Source organism: Pristiophorus japonicus, chromosome 16 (assembly GCF_044704955.1).
Source record: "Pristiophorus japonicus isolate sPriJap1 chromosome 16, sPriJap1.hap1, whole genome shotgun sequence".
Lineage (NCBI taxonomy): Eukaryota > Metazoa > Chordata > Chondrichthyes > Pristiophoridae > Pristiophorus > Pristiophorus japonicus.
Window position 1 is genome coordinate 138,049,982 of NC_091992.1, and position 16,236 is coordinate 138,066,217.

Consider the following 16,236-nt stretch of genomic DNA (forward strand, 5'->3'; position numbering starts at 1 on the left):
CCACACCCCCTCTCTTCCCCCCCACCACCCCCCTCTCTTCCCCCCACCCACCCCCCTCTCTTCCTCCTTCCCCCCACCACCCCTCTCTTCTCCCCCACCACCCCTCTCTTCTCCCCCACCACCCCTCTCTTCTCCCCCACCACCCCTCTCTTCTCCCCCACCACCCCTCTCTTCTCCCCCACCACCCCTCTCTTCTCCCCCCACACCCCTCTCTTCTCCCCACCACCCCTCTCTTCTCCCCCACCACCCCTCTCTTCCCCCCACCACCCCTCTCTTCCCCCCCACCACCCCTCTCTTCCCCCCACCACCCCTCCCCTCCCCCCACCACCTCCCACACCCGCGGACATCCCTCTCTCCCACCCACACCCACACCCAGGGGCCCTCCCATCTGTTTCCAGCATTTTCTGCTTTTTCTTGTTTCCCGTTTAGTTGATTTCACACGAGCATGATCTGTAAGCGTGCCATTTGCATGATCTTGGAAATGATTTGAGTCTTTCTCCTGAAGGTGGTTGTAACAAACACCATTCCTCATGAAGTTCAAAAGCTGCAGTGTCCCAAGATCAAAACAGTGGATGTCAGCATGATCCTGTCGGAGGCTATTCGTCGCATCCATAACGGGGAGTCGATGTCGTATCTGTTCCGCAACATCACAGTCGATGACTAGCCTGTTCGGGTCTCCCCTCTGACGCTGTAAAGTGTGTAAGCAGACAAGTAATGCAGGCATTGTAGGTGTGCCTGGCACAGCCGGAATTACTGAGAGCGGGGTCCGTTCTATGCCTGCAATGGCTGGTACTTGCTGTCTGTTACCGTGCACAATATCTCCGTGTGATAACACGTGGAGTGCCCTGCTTTCAAATCAGCATCTTAAATAGTTTCTGCTTTGTCATTTCATTGTGTAAATAAAGACTGTACAGTCTGTGGAAAATCACTGCTGATGGATGTTTTAAAGCTGTATATTGTCAATAAACTCCGTGCAGTTGGCTCACTCTCACTTCCTGTACACACTGCTCGGGCAAATCACTTCAGAAGTGACGTGGCATGAAAGAGTTGCTGGTGGAAGATCTGCTTACTCTACGTTCTGGTGTAAATTTTGTGACAGCAGCATCTGGGATGCAGGAGACCCGTGATGGGTTGGTTATTATGTAACTAACTAAACTATTATGATTACCGAAGAATTGTCTGTAGTTATAGTTGGTTCTGCGCAAACCAGGGTTCACCATAAATCAGCCATTCGATATTCTGGGCTGGTTGGTATCTAGCAGGTAGTTTCCATAATGGCCACACCAAGTATTTTACAGTAACTGCTCATTTGGGTTCGGGGGGGTGAAATGTCCAGGAAACGTGCCATAAAGATCCCCCCCTCCTCTTGTCCCGCTGCACCGACAAAGCCCTTGCTACACTATGAAAAATTCATTAGAAGGGGATTTATTTTGGAATACGTGCTTGTTCTTTGGATTTACCGATGTTGAAATGTTCACGTTCCAAGAGCGATTCTCCTGCACAATATTAACTCCCTGTTCCAGGACTGTCGTCTGTCTTTCAGCTGACGGAGTGGGCTGGTGAACTGTTCAAACTAGGCTATTAATTCCCGAAATCATTTCTCAAAATAGACAAATTCCTTTTGGCTGTGAATGCTGAGAGTCAATTAAAGCTTTGTTGGGTAAGTTTATCCAAGGATAGGCATCAAAAGTGGGTAAATGGGGTTAGAATGCAGATCAGCCATGATCTAATTGAATGGCCGCCTCCTGTTCCTGCATATCGTTTCACAGAATTATTCTGCAACTTGTGACAGCCTTGGGCTAATTTCCGTTTCTATTAACTCATTATTCATCCTACAAATCCCACTTACTGAGAGCATTGAGCCTAGTTTAACAATAGGAGAATCTGGAACTGTTTGTATTAAGAAACCCAAGTCCCACAGTGCAGGGCACCAAGGTTGAAGAGGATTAAGAGAGGTAACGGTAACTGGAAGCAGTTGATCTAGATTTGGCCCAGGTAACTAATGGGTTAATCATGAGAAATGCACCGCTTTTTAGAATTTTGTTTTGAAGAGCGACTGTGCAGGTTGTGTCTCTATTTCTTGCCCCCCACCCCAGCGTGATGGGTTCCTCTGATGGATCTGAGTTCAGTCATGACGAGGATTGCTCAGATTTGATCCCCTAGTCCATGCTGAGATGGATGATCCTGGTCAAGGCTATGGGCTCTTGGCAAATCCACCTGAATGTCTGGTTCCTTTGGGACCCAGCTTCTGGCTCTAGCATTGGACTTGCTTTATTCTGGGTGTCAGCATTGTATTTTGTTTTGTTACCCGCTCCCTGTTGCCTGTATGAACAATGCAGACTTTGAGTTTGGCACCAGCCAGGAGCAGCTGTTCGATGTTACCCGAGACCTGGCACCTTTGCACCGCTCCGGTCTACACACGCCTTGACACTCGCCGGTCCATGACTTGTGTTGGTATGCGCGACTTTTGAGGTATGTGATATAATGAGTTCCGCTGTGAATTATTCAGTACTGGCACAGCAGGAACATCTCAATCAGAGCATCTCAAGACCGATTTATCCCATCGCTTCTGGGCCACATTTTTGAGTAGTTCTGAGCTCAATCTGTAATGGACTTTAGACCTTCCACAGTGCCCTGTTGCCTCCTTTGCTGTGTTTTCTCCTTTCACAGTCAACCACTCCAGTCCAGGGATGGTCAGATATGCTCTGCCTCTGTCTTGGTGACTATTTTCGTGAGATTCACCTTTTTAACAAGCTGCTGCTGAATGGCTGCCAAATGCCTCTAACCACTGGTGGGTCATGTTGGCGTGTGTCTGTGTCTGTGTCCCGGACTCTGGGCTGTGAAGCTTCTGAACTCTGAACAGGTGAGCCGAGAAACTTGGAGAGAATGTGAATTGGTGTTTGAATGAGTGGGTTTTATACCACAGAACTCTTATCACAATCTTCAGTCTCTGAGGCTGAGAAGATAAAAAAGGATGTGCAGTTATGTGGTGTCTTACACCACACTCAAATGTGTAAAAGCATTTCACGCGCAATGCAGTACATTAAAGTGCAATGACGATTCTGTTGTATATTGACAGCAGACCTTTGGGAAAATCCTTCTCTGACGCGGACCTTTTCCAGCAGTTGCTCATCAGTTAACCAGCAGTGCAAAGTAGCTTGTGATTGTGGCGGTCCCACTGTCTCGGTGCAAGGAGGTTAATCTGCATGGTTTTGCAATGGCTGGAAGCTAGATGGATCCATCTGTTAGTCATTATCCTTTCATCCTTTCATCCTATGTGACCTAGGTCCAAGCCAATCTCTGATACGATTAGTTTAAGATGTGCCAAACTCGTGAGTATGTGTTGGCTGATATTAAATGAACTGCAACCACTAATTACAATTAAATAAAAATTTGAAACACGACATGCAACAAATAGAGTACAATAGAAGATCTAAACCTGAGAAAAGGCGGAAACGGGCTCATTACCCGTTGTAAGAAACATCTTGTGAACAAGATGCTGTAAACTGTTAAAGACGCAAGCGTTGGTTAGTGGGGCTAGTTTGTAATGCTAATACACAGGCATCTCAGGACCGAGCACTTTGTTCTGTGATGATTCACTGAGCACGTTTCCAGTCACTTGCAATGAATAAACCAATGCTTTCTTGGCTCACGGAGCCTAACATTTGCATCCGGGCAGCATTAGCAATTTAAGTCAGTGAATCAGCGAGTGTAGTGTAGCTGTGCTTTGGGGCAGTAAGTTGTGACCTGTGCACTTGGCACTATTTATATAGTTACTGCAGCTTTCAGTACCTGCACAGTAAGGACCAGTTGCTGTTTAAGCAGTCTGTTAACATATACTTATATGTAATATTTAGACACGGCAAGTTTTGTGACCATACCAGCATTGTAACTTACTGAAATGTGAATGAAATACTGTAATTGGGCAAAGCAATGTGGAGCTGGTTTATGGGTTTGACTGGGTAAAGCTATTCATATTCTGTTGTATGAAGATAAATCTGCACACTTCCTGCCTCCAGCAAGCAATATATTGAGCATATATGGCAGATTGAGTTCTATTAACTCTTACCTCCTCCAACCTTCTGTGCAGAATGTTAGAATTTCTGTGTAATTTTCTAGTAAATGACAGGGAGGGCTCAGGTTAAAAAAAAAGGTAGTATAAATAATAATTCTAAAACAAACAAAAGGGAAGAGAGTAGAATAATAGTTAGAAATTGTGCTGTAGGCACTACAGGTGAAGGGAAAACTAAAAGATGTAAAGTAATTAAACCAGGAGAGAGAAATAAATGTGTGTGTAAAACCAAGCCGAAGAACAGGTTAGGGTATGTAGTCCAAATAAGCGTTCTTTGTACAAATGCACGGAGTATAGGAACAAATTGAATGAATTGCAGGTGCAAATTCAACTTGGAGGTTACAACATGTCAGCCATTACTGAGACATGGCTGCAAGATGGTATGGGGTGGGAACTAAATATACCAGGTTACAAAGTCTGCAGGAAGGATAGGGAGACTGGTAGAGGGGAAGGGGTAGCCTTAGCAATTAAGGATGAAATAATTTCAATGATGAGACGAGATAACGAGAGGTAAGCGGGCAATGGAGATTTTATGGGTAGAATTAAGAAATAGAAAAGGATTTAAGACTGGAGTGGGAGTTGTGTATAAGCCCCCTGGTAGCAGCTGTGAAGTGGTAGAATGTATAAATGCAGAGATTAGACAAGTGTGTAGTAAAGGCAGTGGTTTTAATGGGAGATTTTTAACTTTCATAAAGATTGGGATAAGCAGACAAGCACATATCCAAAAGGTAGTGAATCTTTTGAGTGTTCAGGATAGTTTTCCACAATAATATATCCTAGAACCAATGAGGGGCAGGCCATATTAGATTTAATAATGAGCCAGATTTAGTTAACAGCCTAATGGTGCGTAAGCATTTATCCAATAGTATTATGATCACTATTGGATAAATGGGTTTGAAAGGGAGAAATGCGAAACAGCTACTAAGATTCTAGATTTAGGTACGGCTGACTTCAATACGATGAGGCAGAAACTGCCCACAGTAAACTGGGAAAATCTGTTAATGGGTAAAACGACAGATCATCGGTGGGAGGTGTTCATAAACAGAATTTAATGTGATACAGAACCAGTTTATACCCCTAAGGGGCAACAGCTCTACTTGTCAAAAATACTGGCAAGGGACAACATAAGACTAAAAGAAAAAGCATACTAAAATGCAAATACAAAGTACGAAAGGTGACAAAACAGATAGTAAGAGCTACAACAAGGGAATAGAAAAGAATCCTGCAAGGGATATCAAAATCAACACTTTTTTACAATTTTATGAAAGAAGTGGTCAGAAGCAATACGGGCCTCTTGAAAACAGATAATGGTGATATTGTAAATGAAAATTAGGTTGAATAATTACTTTGCGTCAATATTTACAGTACAGGAAGAAGATAACATGCCGGACATCCCAAGGAAACTAATATTAAATCCAGGAGGGGGACTACTAAAATTAGGATAAGTAAAATAACAGCAATGCCACTAAAGAGTGACATTCTGTATCACATTAAATTCTGTTCCATCTTAGGGTTTTAAAGGAAGTAGGTAAGAACGTTGCAGATACATAGAAACATAGAAAATAGGTGCAGGAGTAGGCCATTCGGCCCTTCGAGCCTGCACCGCCATTCAATGAGTTCATGGCTGAACATGCAACTTCAGTACCCCATTCCTGCTTTCTCACCATACCCCTTGATCCCCCTAGTAGTAAGGACTTCATCTAACTCCTTTTTGAATATATTCAGTGAACTGACCTCAATAACTTTCTGTGGTAGAGAATTCCACAGGTTCACCACTCTCTGGGTGAAGAAATTCCTCCTCATCTCGGTCCTAAATGGCTTACCCCTTATCCTTAGACTGTGTCCCCTGGTTCTGGACTTCCTCAACATTGAGAACATTCTTCCTGCATCTAACCTGTCTAACCCCATCAGAATTTTAAACGTTTCTATGAGGTCCCCTCTCATTCTTCTGAACTCCAGTGAATACAAGCCCAGTTGATCCAGTCTTTCTTGATAGGTCAGTCCCGCCATATATCCAAATTTGCCAATGACGCAAAGATAGGCGGCATTGTAAGCAGTGTCGATGGAAGCATTAAATTACACAGGGATATCGATAGATTAAGTGAATGGGCAGAGCTGTGGCAAATGGATTTCACTGTAGGCAAATATGAGGTCATCCATTTTGGACCTATAAAGGACAGAACAGGATACTTTCTAAATGGTCAAAAGCTAAAAACAGTGGGGGTCCAAAGAGACCTGGCCCAGATACATCGATCATTAAAATGTCACGAACAGGTACAGAAAATAATCAATAAGGTTAATGGAATGCTAGCCTTTATATCTAGAGAACTAGAATACAACGGGGCAGAAGTTATATTGCAGCTGTACAAAGCCCTGGTTAGACCACACCTGGAGCACTGTGTACAGCTCTGGGCACCTGACCTTAGACCACACCTGGAGCACTGTGTACAGCTCTGGGCACCTGACCTTAGACCACACCTGGAGCACTGTGTACAGCTCTGGGCACCTGACCTTAGACCACACCTGGAGCACTGTGTACAGCTCTGGGCACCTGACCTTAGACCACACCTGGAGCACTGTGTACAGCTCTGGGCACCACACCTTAGGGAGGATATATTGGCCTTGGAGGGAGTGCAGCGTAGGTTTACAGAATGATATCTGAACTCCCAGGGTTAAATTACAAGGAGAGATTACACAAACTAGGGTTGTATTTCTGTGAATTTAGATGGTTAAGGGATGATTTGATCAAAGTTTTCAAGATATTAAGGGGAACTGATAGATTTTTGTTAAGGAATATGGAGCAACGGTGGGTATATGGAGTTGGGTCGCTGATCAGCCATGATCTCATTGAATGGCGGAGCAGGCTCGAGGAGCTAAATAACCTCCTTCTGTTCCAATGTTTTGTTCCTTATGTGGAGTAATTCAGTAAACTGCTGACAATTGCAATCTCAAAGCAAAATACTGCGGATGCTGGAAATCTGAAATAAAAACAGAAAATGCTGGAAATACTCAGCGGGTGAGGCAGCTTCTGTGAGAGAGAAACTGAGTTAATGTTTCGGATCGATGATCTTTCAATGACTAAAGGTCGTCGACTTGAAACGACAATTCCAATCTGTTTTGCTGCGGGAGCATGTGGCTGACTTCCAGCTTGGCATCGTGCTTTATCAACCTTTATACAATTTGTCTAATCTGAATCTCTGGTACTCTGCTTGGCTTGAAGCGAAGCATCAAACCCACAGCCAGTCCATCACCAAGGCTCCCTCTTTGCAGCTTTGCCACAGCTCTGAGCTGTATCTCTCTCTCACCTGCCCCAGAACCAAAACCCTCTCCATCACTTCCACGCTTTCCCCATCACTCTCCTTCCAACATTCATTTAGCTTGATGTACAACTCTATGAATACCTTGCTGCTCATCTCTGATCTCGTACTAAGTCCCACTCTTTACACGCAAGATCCTTACAACCACCAGAGATTTTCTTCTAACCAGTTGAGCGGATTTGAAGCCACATCCCAGAGGTGAAAGTTTAATGTCCAATCCACTGCACCATTCATTCCTCGAACACGGATTGTCTTCAGCAACTCTTAGCTTTTGATGGTTTTTGAAATTGCATTGTCAAAAAAGGTTATCCTTCAGACTTGGCCTAGTGAGCACTAAATCCAGCAAAGATGGTGAGAATGAGAGGACAAGTTCAGTGGTTCACGATAAAAGTAGGTGGTGTCTGCTAAGGCACAGAGCATAATGACAGATTGCAACGTGAGCGGAATGCATCGTAAACAGAGTGGGCAGTTGAGAATGTGGTGAGAGTAAGACCTCCAGTAAGTAGGTCAAACTTAAATTTAGTTGGAACAAACTACATAGGTAGGAATAGGGAGGAACTCCTGCTGAAAGTGTATCAGGAGTTGGGCTCTAAATTAAAAGGCAGGACCTCGAGGACAATAATCTCTGGGTTATTGCCTGACCCATGTGCAGATTGGCATAGAAGCAGACAGATCAGGAGAATTAACACGTAGCTAAAGGGCTGGTTGTGGGAAAGAGGTTTCTTTTCATGGGACCTGTTCTGGGACAAGAAGAAGCTGTACCAATGGAACGGGCTCCACCTAAAGTGGGATGGGACCCGTGTCCTAGCGGAAAGGGTAAATAGGGAGGTGGCAAAGGCTTTAAACTAATAAATTGGGAGGAATCTACAAGAAATGTAACCAGCTTAAATGTAAACAAAACAGGAAAAGATAGCATAGGAAAGAATAAAATAAGGAAATAAATAGTTATAGAACAGGAGTCTAAAAAGGTGGTTAAACATAAAGTGAGAGGAAATCCTATTAAAAGGAGTTAAACTGTCTGTACAGCAATGCACACAGTGTCCGTAATAAAACGGGAGCAATCATGCGTTGCAAGGAACCAGACTGAGTAGGGATTACTGAGACATGGCTACAGAAAAATCAGAATTTGGAATTAAACATTGCAGGGTATAACCTATTTAGAAAAGATAGAGTGGAAAACGAACGGGGGGAGGGGGGAGGGGAAGTGACACAGCTATCAGCAAGACAAAAATAGAATCCATATGGATAGAGATAAAAGATAATAAAACATCAATCACACTAATAGGTGTAGTCTACAGACCACCTAATAGTGGAAGGGAGGCAGACAAATTAGGGAAATGAGTAAAAAACATACAATAATAATCATGGGGGATTTCAACTGCCCTGATATTAAATGGACAGAAGAGGTAGGTAAAGGGGAAAAGGGAATGGAGTTCCTACAATGTATACAGGGCTCCTTTCTAACCCAATATATAAAAAGCCCAACAAGGGAGGATTCTCTATTGCATCCAGTAATGGGGAATGAATCAGAGCAGAGAAGAGAAGTAATAGTAGGGGAACATCCAGGCAGTAGTGACCATAATATGATATGCTTTAAGATGATAATTGAGAAGGACGTAAGTATGATGAAAACCAGGGTAATAGATTGGAGAAAAGTTGATTTTGAGGGGCTGAGAATAGAACTTGGGAAAATAAAATGGGCAACAATATTGGCAAACATTGAGGGTAAAGAACGAGGCATACATTAAGTACATAGACAGCAGGGGAGTGCATAAAAAGGAGCGGCCTTGGGGAGCAGCGTGCAGGCATACCATTCCGGGGAACAGCGTGAGCTGGTGCAGGAGGGCGACGGCAGCGAAGTGTGACGTCATCAAGGTCCAGGTCGGTGATTGGCATGTGGGCAGGTACAGCAGGAGCGGCGAGAGACTGTAGTGGGATGTGATCGGGGCCCAGGGGCCCAGGGGCAGCACGGGCCAGCCCACATTGCAATATGTGTGTGCACTAGGTCTGTGCAGCAGAGCTGGTCTCCAGTTGTCTTGGGTAATCCTTGCTACTGGACCAAGACCTAGCTCTGTCAAGTCCGTGTGGTGGCTGGTGTGCAACGGTCACCACACGTTAATAAAATCTACGCACAGGCATCTTCCACCCTTCAGCATGTAGTTCGGATTCTTCATTCGAAACACCTGTGAACTCGTCCTTTTTTGGTGTGGAAGCAAGTCATCCTCGTTTCGAGGGACTGCCTATGATGATGGTGCTTGATAAAGGAGAATACAAAATGATTAGAAGAGAAGTAAAAAAAAAAGCAATTAGGAAGGCAAAGAGCAACTATAAAATTAAATTATCAAGGAACATAAAACAAAATAGTAAAATATTTTACAGGCACATCAATTTAAAAAAAAGGAGGATTGGGATGGGAATAGGGTGATTAAGGGATAGACAGGATAATAGCACAGGTAACGATAGAGAGATGGCAGAAATATTAAATCATTATTTTGCTTCAGTATTTACCAGGGAGATAGAACATGACATTGGATGATGAGATTAGTAATGTGAAGTACATTTAAAATAAAGAGGGGGATATAATAAATAAACAAATCAATTTCAGAGGACAAAACCCCTCGTCCAGATGGATTGCTTCCACACATTTTAAATGAATTTAGGGAAGAGATAGCAGAGGCAATACTACACACATTTAATAATTCATTAGAAAAAGGTGTAGTGCCAGAGGACTGGTGGATAGCTAACGTAATACCTATATTTAAGAAAGGGGATAGAACACGTCAATTGAATTATAGACAGTTCAACATCGGTGGTAGGAAAAAAATAGAAGAACATCTAGAAACCAAAAATATAATAATGAATTGTCAGCATAGATTTCAAAAGGGAAAGTCTTGCTTGACCAACCACATTGAATTTTTTGGAGAAATAACAAAGAGAGTAGACAAGGGTAATGCAGTAGATGTAATGTATCTAGATTTTCAAAAGGCCTTCGATAAGGTAACCCATAATAGAATGATGAACAAGGACAGAGAATGTGGAGTCAGGGGGAAAGTAACAGAATGGATCGCCAGCTGGCTTCAAGACAGAAAGCAGAGAGTGGGGGATAAGAACATAAGAAATAGGAGCAGGAGTCGGCCATACGGCCCGTCAAGCCTGCTCCGCCATTTAATAAGATCATGGCTGATCTGATCATGGACTCGGATCCACTTCCCCGCCCGCTCCCCATAACCCCTTATCGGCTAAGAAACTGTCGATCTCTGTCTTAAATTTATTCAATGACCTAGCTTCCACAGCTCTCTGAGGCAGCGAATTCCACAGATTCACAACTCTCAGAGAAGAAATTCCTCCTCATCTCAGTTCTAAATGGGCGGCCCCCTAGTTCTAGTCTCCCCCATCAGTAGAAACATCCTCTCAGCATCCACCTTGTCAACCCCCCTCATAATCTTATACATTTCGATAAGATCACCTCTCATTCTTCTGAATTCCAATGAGTAGAGGCCCAACTTACTCAACCTTTCCTCATAAGTCAACCCCCTCATCTCTGGAATCAACCTAGTGAACCTTCTCTGAACTGCCTCCAAAGCAAATATATCTTTTTGTAAATATGGAAACCAAAACTGCACATATTATTCCAGATGTGGCCTCACCAATATCCTGTTTTACTGTAGCAAGACTTCCCTGCTTTTATACTCCATCCTCTTTGCAATAAAGACCAAGATTCCATTGGCCTTCCTGATCACTTGCTTTACCTGCATACTAACCTTTTGTGTTTCTTGCACCAAGACCCCCAGGTCCCGCTGTACTGCGGCACTTTGCAATTTTTCTCCATGTTCTTCGATTTTTTTGTCTGCCAAAGTGCATGACCTCACACTTTCCAACATTATACTCCATCTGCCAAATTTTTGCCCACTCACTTAGCCTGTCTATGTCCTTTTGCAGATTTTTTGTGTCCTCCTCACACATTGCTTTTCCTCCCATCTTTGTATTGTCAGCAAACTTGGCTACGTTACAGTCAGTCCCTTCATCCAAGTCGTTAATATAGATTGTAAATAGTTGGGGTCCCAGCACTGATCCCTGCGGCAAGGGGCAGAAGGTGGGTAGTTGTATTCCACAAGGATCAGTGCTGGGACCACTGTTGTTCACAATTTATATTCACGATTATAGACTTTGGAATCCAAAACACAATTTCTAAATTTGCGGATGACACCAAATTGGGGGACAGTCAATACTGAGGGGACTGCAACAAATTACAGGGGGACATTAATAAACTTGCAGAATAGGCAAATGTTCAACAGAGATAATTGTGAGGTATTACATTTTTGTGGGAATAGGGAGGTCACTTATTGGAGGGTGCGCGTGTCGGTGGGGCAGGGGGCAAAGACACAAATCACTACCACAGGGGGGGGGCCTTGCTGCAAGTGTGCGGGGCTTTGGTGAGACCACACCCGGGAGTACAGGGGCCGGCCACCCGGAGTACAGGGGCCGGCCACCCGGAGTACAGCCGGCCCACCCGGAGTACACGGGCCGGCCACCCGGGAGTACAGGGGCCGGCCACCCGGAGTACAGGGGCCGGCCACCCGGAGTACACGGGCCGGCCACCCGGGAGTACAGGGGCCGGCCACCCGGAGTACAGGGGCCGGCCACCCGGAGTACACGGGCCGGCCACCCGGGAGTACAGGGGCCGGCCACCCGGAGTACAGGGGCCGGCCACCCGGAGTACAGGGGCCGGCCACCCGGGAGTACAGGGGCCGGCCACCCGGGAGTACACGGGCCGGCCACCCGGGAGTACAGGGGCCGGCCGGGAATGTTACATTGCTGGGAGGTGCAGGAGCGGCCGATAATATCTGGAGTGTCGGACAATGGGGGGGGGAGGGGGAGAGGGGGTGTTCAGGTCCCCCCCCCCGGGCTGGACAGTCTACAACCCGGGGCCAGTCTCCGGGTCAGGGGTGGACTCAGCGGAGTCTGTGGCCAGCGGCCTGGGGGCGGGGCCGGGGTACGGGGGGCGGGGCCGGGGGCCTGGGGGCGGGGTACGGGGGAGTTAGGGGCGGGGCCGGGGTACGGGGGGCGGGGCCGGGGGAGTTGGGGGCGGGGCCGGGGTACGGGGGCGGGGCCGGGGGCCTGGCCTGGGGGCGGGACCGGAGGAGTTGGGGGCGGGGGCGGGCCGGGGGAGTTGGGGGCGGGGCCGGAGGAGTTGGGGGCGGGGCCGGGCCGATTGCGCCGAATGGCCTGTTGCTGTGCCGCGAGGCCGATGTTAGTCTCCGAGTCGCTTGTTGCCCGGCAACAGGCAGCAGCGCGGCGCCATTGGGCGGCGGCGTGTGACTGATGTGGGAGGAAGCCAATGGGTGTGAGCGGAGAGTGGCAGCGCTCTGTTGATTGGCCGGACGGGTGGTAACAATGGGCCCTGGTTACGGTCTCTCGGGGCGCGGCGGCCTGGGATTGGTCAATGTGCCCCGGCCCCGACCCCGCGCACACCCGGACCCGGCCCGGACCCCGCGCACACCCGGACCCGGCCCCGGACCCAGCACACACCCGGACCCGGCCCGGACCCCGCACACACCCGGACCCGGCCCAGACCCCGCGCACACCCGACCCCGGCCCGTACCCCGCCCCCAGGCCCCAGACCCCCGGCCCGGCCCGTACCCCGCCCCCAGGCCCCCGGCCCGGCCCGTACCCCGCCCCCAGGCCCCAGACCCCCGGCCCGGCCCGCCCCCAGGCCCCAGACCCCCGGCCCGGCCCGTACCCCGCCCCCAGGCCCCAGGCCCCAGGCCCCAGGCCCGGCCCGGTATGTCGGTCACCATCAGTCTCTCGGACCTGGCCAACTTGTGCATCAGCCACCCCGAGCCCGGAGTGGTCAACTTCCTGGCGCTGCGCTCGCTGCTGCTCGCCATCCTCCGCCACCTGGGCATCCAGGATGTGCAGACAGAGGAGCGGCCCGAGCTGTGGACGGTGCCCGAGGCCGCGGCCCGGGCCCGGAGCCTGGGCCCCTACCAGCAGCTGGAGCACAGGCTGCAGGAGCTGGAGCAGCAGGTGCGGGAGCTGAGCCGCCTGCCCACCGGCACCGAGCTCCTGGAGCGGAGCAAACGCGACAGCAAAGCGGTCAGCGACATGTGGAGCCTGCTGCAACTGAGGAAGAGCTCGGAGACCAACAGGGAGGGCGTGGGCAAGGTAAGGCCCGAGTCCGGGGCATGGTCCGAGCTCGGGGCCCCTCACACAATCACACACATTGACCGCACTGTCAGGGGGCAGTACTGAGGGAGTGCCGCACTGTCGGAGGGGTAGTACTGAGGGAGTGCCGCACTGTCGGAGGGGCAGTACTGAGGGAGCGCCGCACTGTCGGAGGGGCAGTACTGAGGGAGTGCCGCACTGTCGGAGGGGCAGTACTGAGGGAGTGCCGCACTGTCGGAGGGGCAGTACTGAGGGAGTGCCGCACTGTCGGAGGGGCAGTACTGAGGGAGTGCCGCACTGTCGGAGGGGCAGTACTGAGGGAGCGCCGCACTGTCGGAGGGGCAGTACTGAGGGAACCCCGCACTGTCGGAGGGGCAGTACTGAGGGAGTGCCGCACTGTCGGAGGGGCAGTACTGAGGGAACCCCGCACTGTCGGAGGGGCAGTACTGAGGGAGTGCCGCACTGTCGGAGGGGCAGTACTGAGGGAGTGCCGCACTGTCGGAGGGGCAGTACTGAGGGAACCCCGCACTGTCGGAGGGGTAGTACTGAGGGAGTGCCGCACTGTCGGAGGGGCAGTACTGAGGGAGTGCTGCACTGTGGGAGGGGCAGTACTGAGGGAGTGCCGCACTGTCGGAGGGGCAGTACTGAGGGAGCGCCGCACTGTCGGAGGGGCAGTACTGAGGGAGTGCCGCACTGTCGGAGGGGCAGTACTGAGGGAACCCCGCACTGTCGGAGGGGCAGTACTGAGGGAGTGCTGCACTGTCGGAGGGGCAGTACTGAGGGAACCCCGCACTGTCGGAGGGGCAGTACTGACGGAGTGCCGCACTGTGGGAGGGGCAGTACTGAGGGAGTGCTGCACTGTGGGAGGGGCAGTACTGAGGGAGTGCCGCACTGTCGGAGGGGCAGTACTGAGGGAGTGCCGCACTGTCGGAGGGGCAGTACTGAGGGAGTGCCGCACTGTCGGAGGGGCAGTACTGAGGGAACCCCGCACTGTTGGAGGGGCAGTACTGAGGGAGTGCCGCACTGTCGGAGGGGCAGTACTGAGGGAGTGCTGCACTGTGGGAGGGGCAGTACTGAGGGAGTGCTGCATTGTCGGAGGGGCAGTACTGAGGGAGCGCCGCACTGTCGGAGGGGCAGTACTGAGGGAGCGCCGCACTGTCGGAGGGGCAGTACTGAGGGAGTGCCGCACTGTCGGAGGGGCAGTACTGAGGGAGTGCCGCACTGTCGGAGGGGTAGTACTGAGGGAGTGCCGCACTGTCGGAGGGGCAGTACTGAGGGAGCGCCGCACTGTCGGAGGGGCAGTACTGAGGGAGCGCCGCACTGTCGGAGGGGCAGTACTGAGGGAGTGCCGCACTGTCGGAGGGGCAGTACTGAGGGAGCGCCGCACTGTCGGAGGGGCAGTACTGAGGGAGTGCTACACTGTGGGAGGGGCAGTACTGAGGGAGTGCCGCACTGTCGGAGGGGCAGTACTGAGGGAGCGCCGCACTGTCGGAGGGGCAGTACTGAGGGAGTGCCGCACTGTCGGAGGGGCAGTACTGAGGGAACCCCGCACTGTTGGAGGGGCAGTACTGAGGGAGTGCCGCACTGTGGGAGGGGCAGTACTGAGGGAGTGCTGCACTGTGGGAGGGGCAGTACTGAGGGAGTGCCGCACTGTCGGAGGGGCAGTACTGAGGGAGTGCCGCACTGTCGGAGGGGCAGTACTGAGGGAGTGCCGCACTGTCGGAGGGGCAGTACTGAGGGAACCCCGCACTGTTGGAGGGGCAGTACTGAGGGAGTGCCGCACTGTCGGAGGGGCAGTACTGAGGGAGTGCTGCACTGTGGGAGGGGCAGTACTGAGGGAGTGCTGCACTGTCGGAGGGGCAGTACTGAGGGAGCGCCGCACTGTCGGAGGGGCAGTACTGAGGGAGTGCCGCACTGTCGGAGGGGCAGTACTGAGGGAGCGCCGCACTGTCGGAGGGGCAGTATTGAGGGAGCGCCGCACTGTCGGAGGGGCAGTACTGAGGGAGCGCCGCACTGTCGGAGGGGCAGTACTGAGGGAGTGCTGCACTGTGGGAGGGGCATTACTGAGGGAGTGCCGCACTGTCGGAGGGGCAGTACTGAGGGAGCGCCGCACTGTCGGAGGGGCAGTACTGAGGGAGTGCCGCACTGTCGGAGGGGCAGTACTGAGGGAACCCCGCACTGTTGGAGGGGCAGTACTGAGGGAGTGCCGCACTGTGGGAGGGGCAGTACTGAGGGAGTGCTGCACTGTGGGAGGGGCAGTACTGAGGGAGTGCCGCACTGTCGGAGGGGCAGTACTGAGGGAGTGCCGCACTGTCGGAGGGGCAGTACTGAGGGAGTGCCGCACTGTCGGAGGGGCAGTACTGAGGGAACCCCGCACTGTTGGAGGGGCAGTACTGAGGGAGTGCCGCACTGTCGGAGGGGCAGTACTGAGGGAGTGCTGCACTGTGGGAGGGGCAGTACTGAGGGAGTGCCGCACTGTCGGAGGGGCAGTACTGAGGGAGTGCCGCACTGTCGGAGGGGCAGTACTGAGGGAGTGCCGCACTGTCGGAGGGGCAGTACTGAGGGAGCTCCGCACTGTCGGAGGGGCAGTACTGAGGGAGTGCCGCACTGTCGGAGGGGCAGTACTGAGGGAGTGCCGCACTGTCGGAGGGGCAGTACTGAGGGAGTGCCGCACTGTCGGAG

General features: G+C 50.8%; 2 protein-coding genes across 3 annotated transcripts in view; both read left to right on the forward strand.

Annotated features, from left to right (window-relative positions):
* Positions 1 to 981, forward strand: part of LOC139226876 (phosphoribosyl pyrophosphate synthase-associated protein 1) — a 58,554-nt gene extending 57,573 nt beyond the window's left edge. Inside the window, exon 11 of the mRNA XM_070857978.1 lies at positions 506 to 981. Within this exon, the coding sequence (XP_070714079.1) occupies positions 506 to 664 (159 nt within the window). The 3' untranslated portion in view covers positions 665 to 981. The remainder of the gene's footprint in view (positions 1 to 505) is intronic.
* A 12,122-nt stretch (positions 982 to 13,103) lies between these two features.
* LOC139227200 (uncharacterized protein C16orf96 homolog) overlaps positions 13,104 to 16,236 on the forward strand; it is a 76,525-nt gene continuing 73,392 nt past the window's right edge. For both annotated transcript variants that reach the window (XM_070858261.1, XM_070858262.1), the window contains exon 1: positions 13,104 to 13,554. In XM_070858261.1, coding sequence (XP_070714362.1) covers positions 13,174 to 13,554 — 381 coding nt within the window. In that variant the 5' untranslated portion in view covers positions 13,104 to 13,173. The remainder of the gene's footprint in view (positions 13,555 to 16,236) is intronic.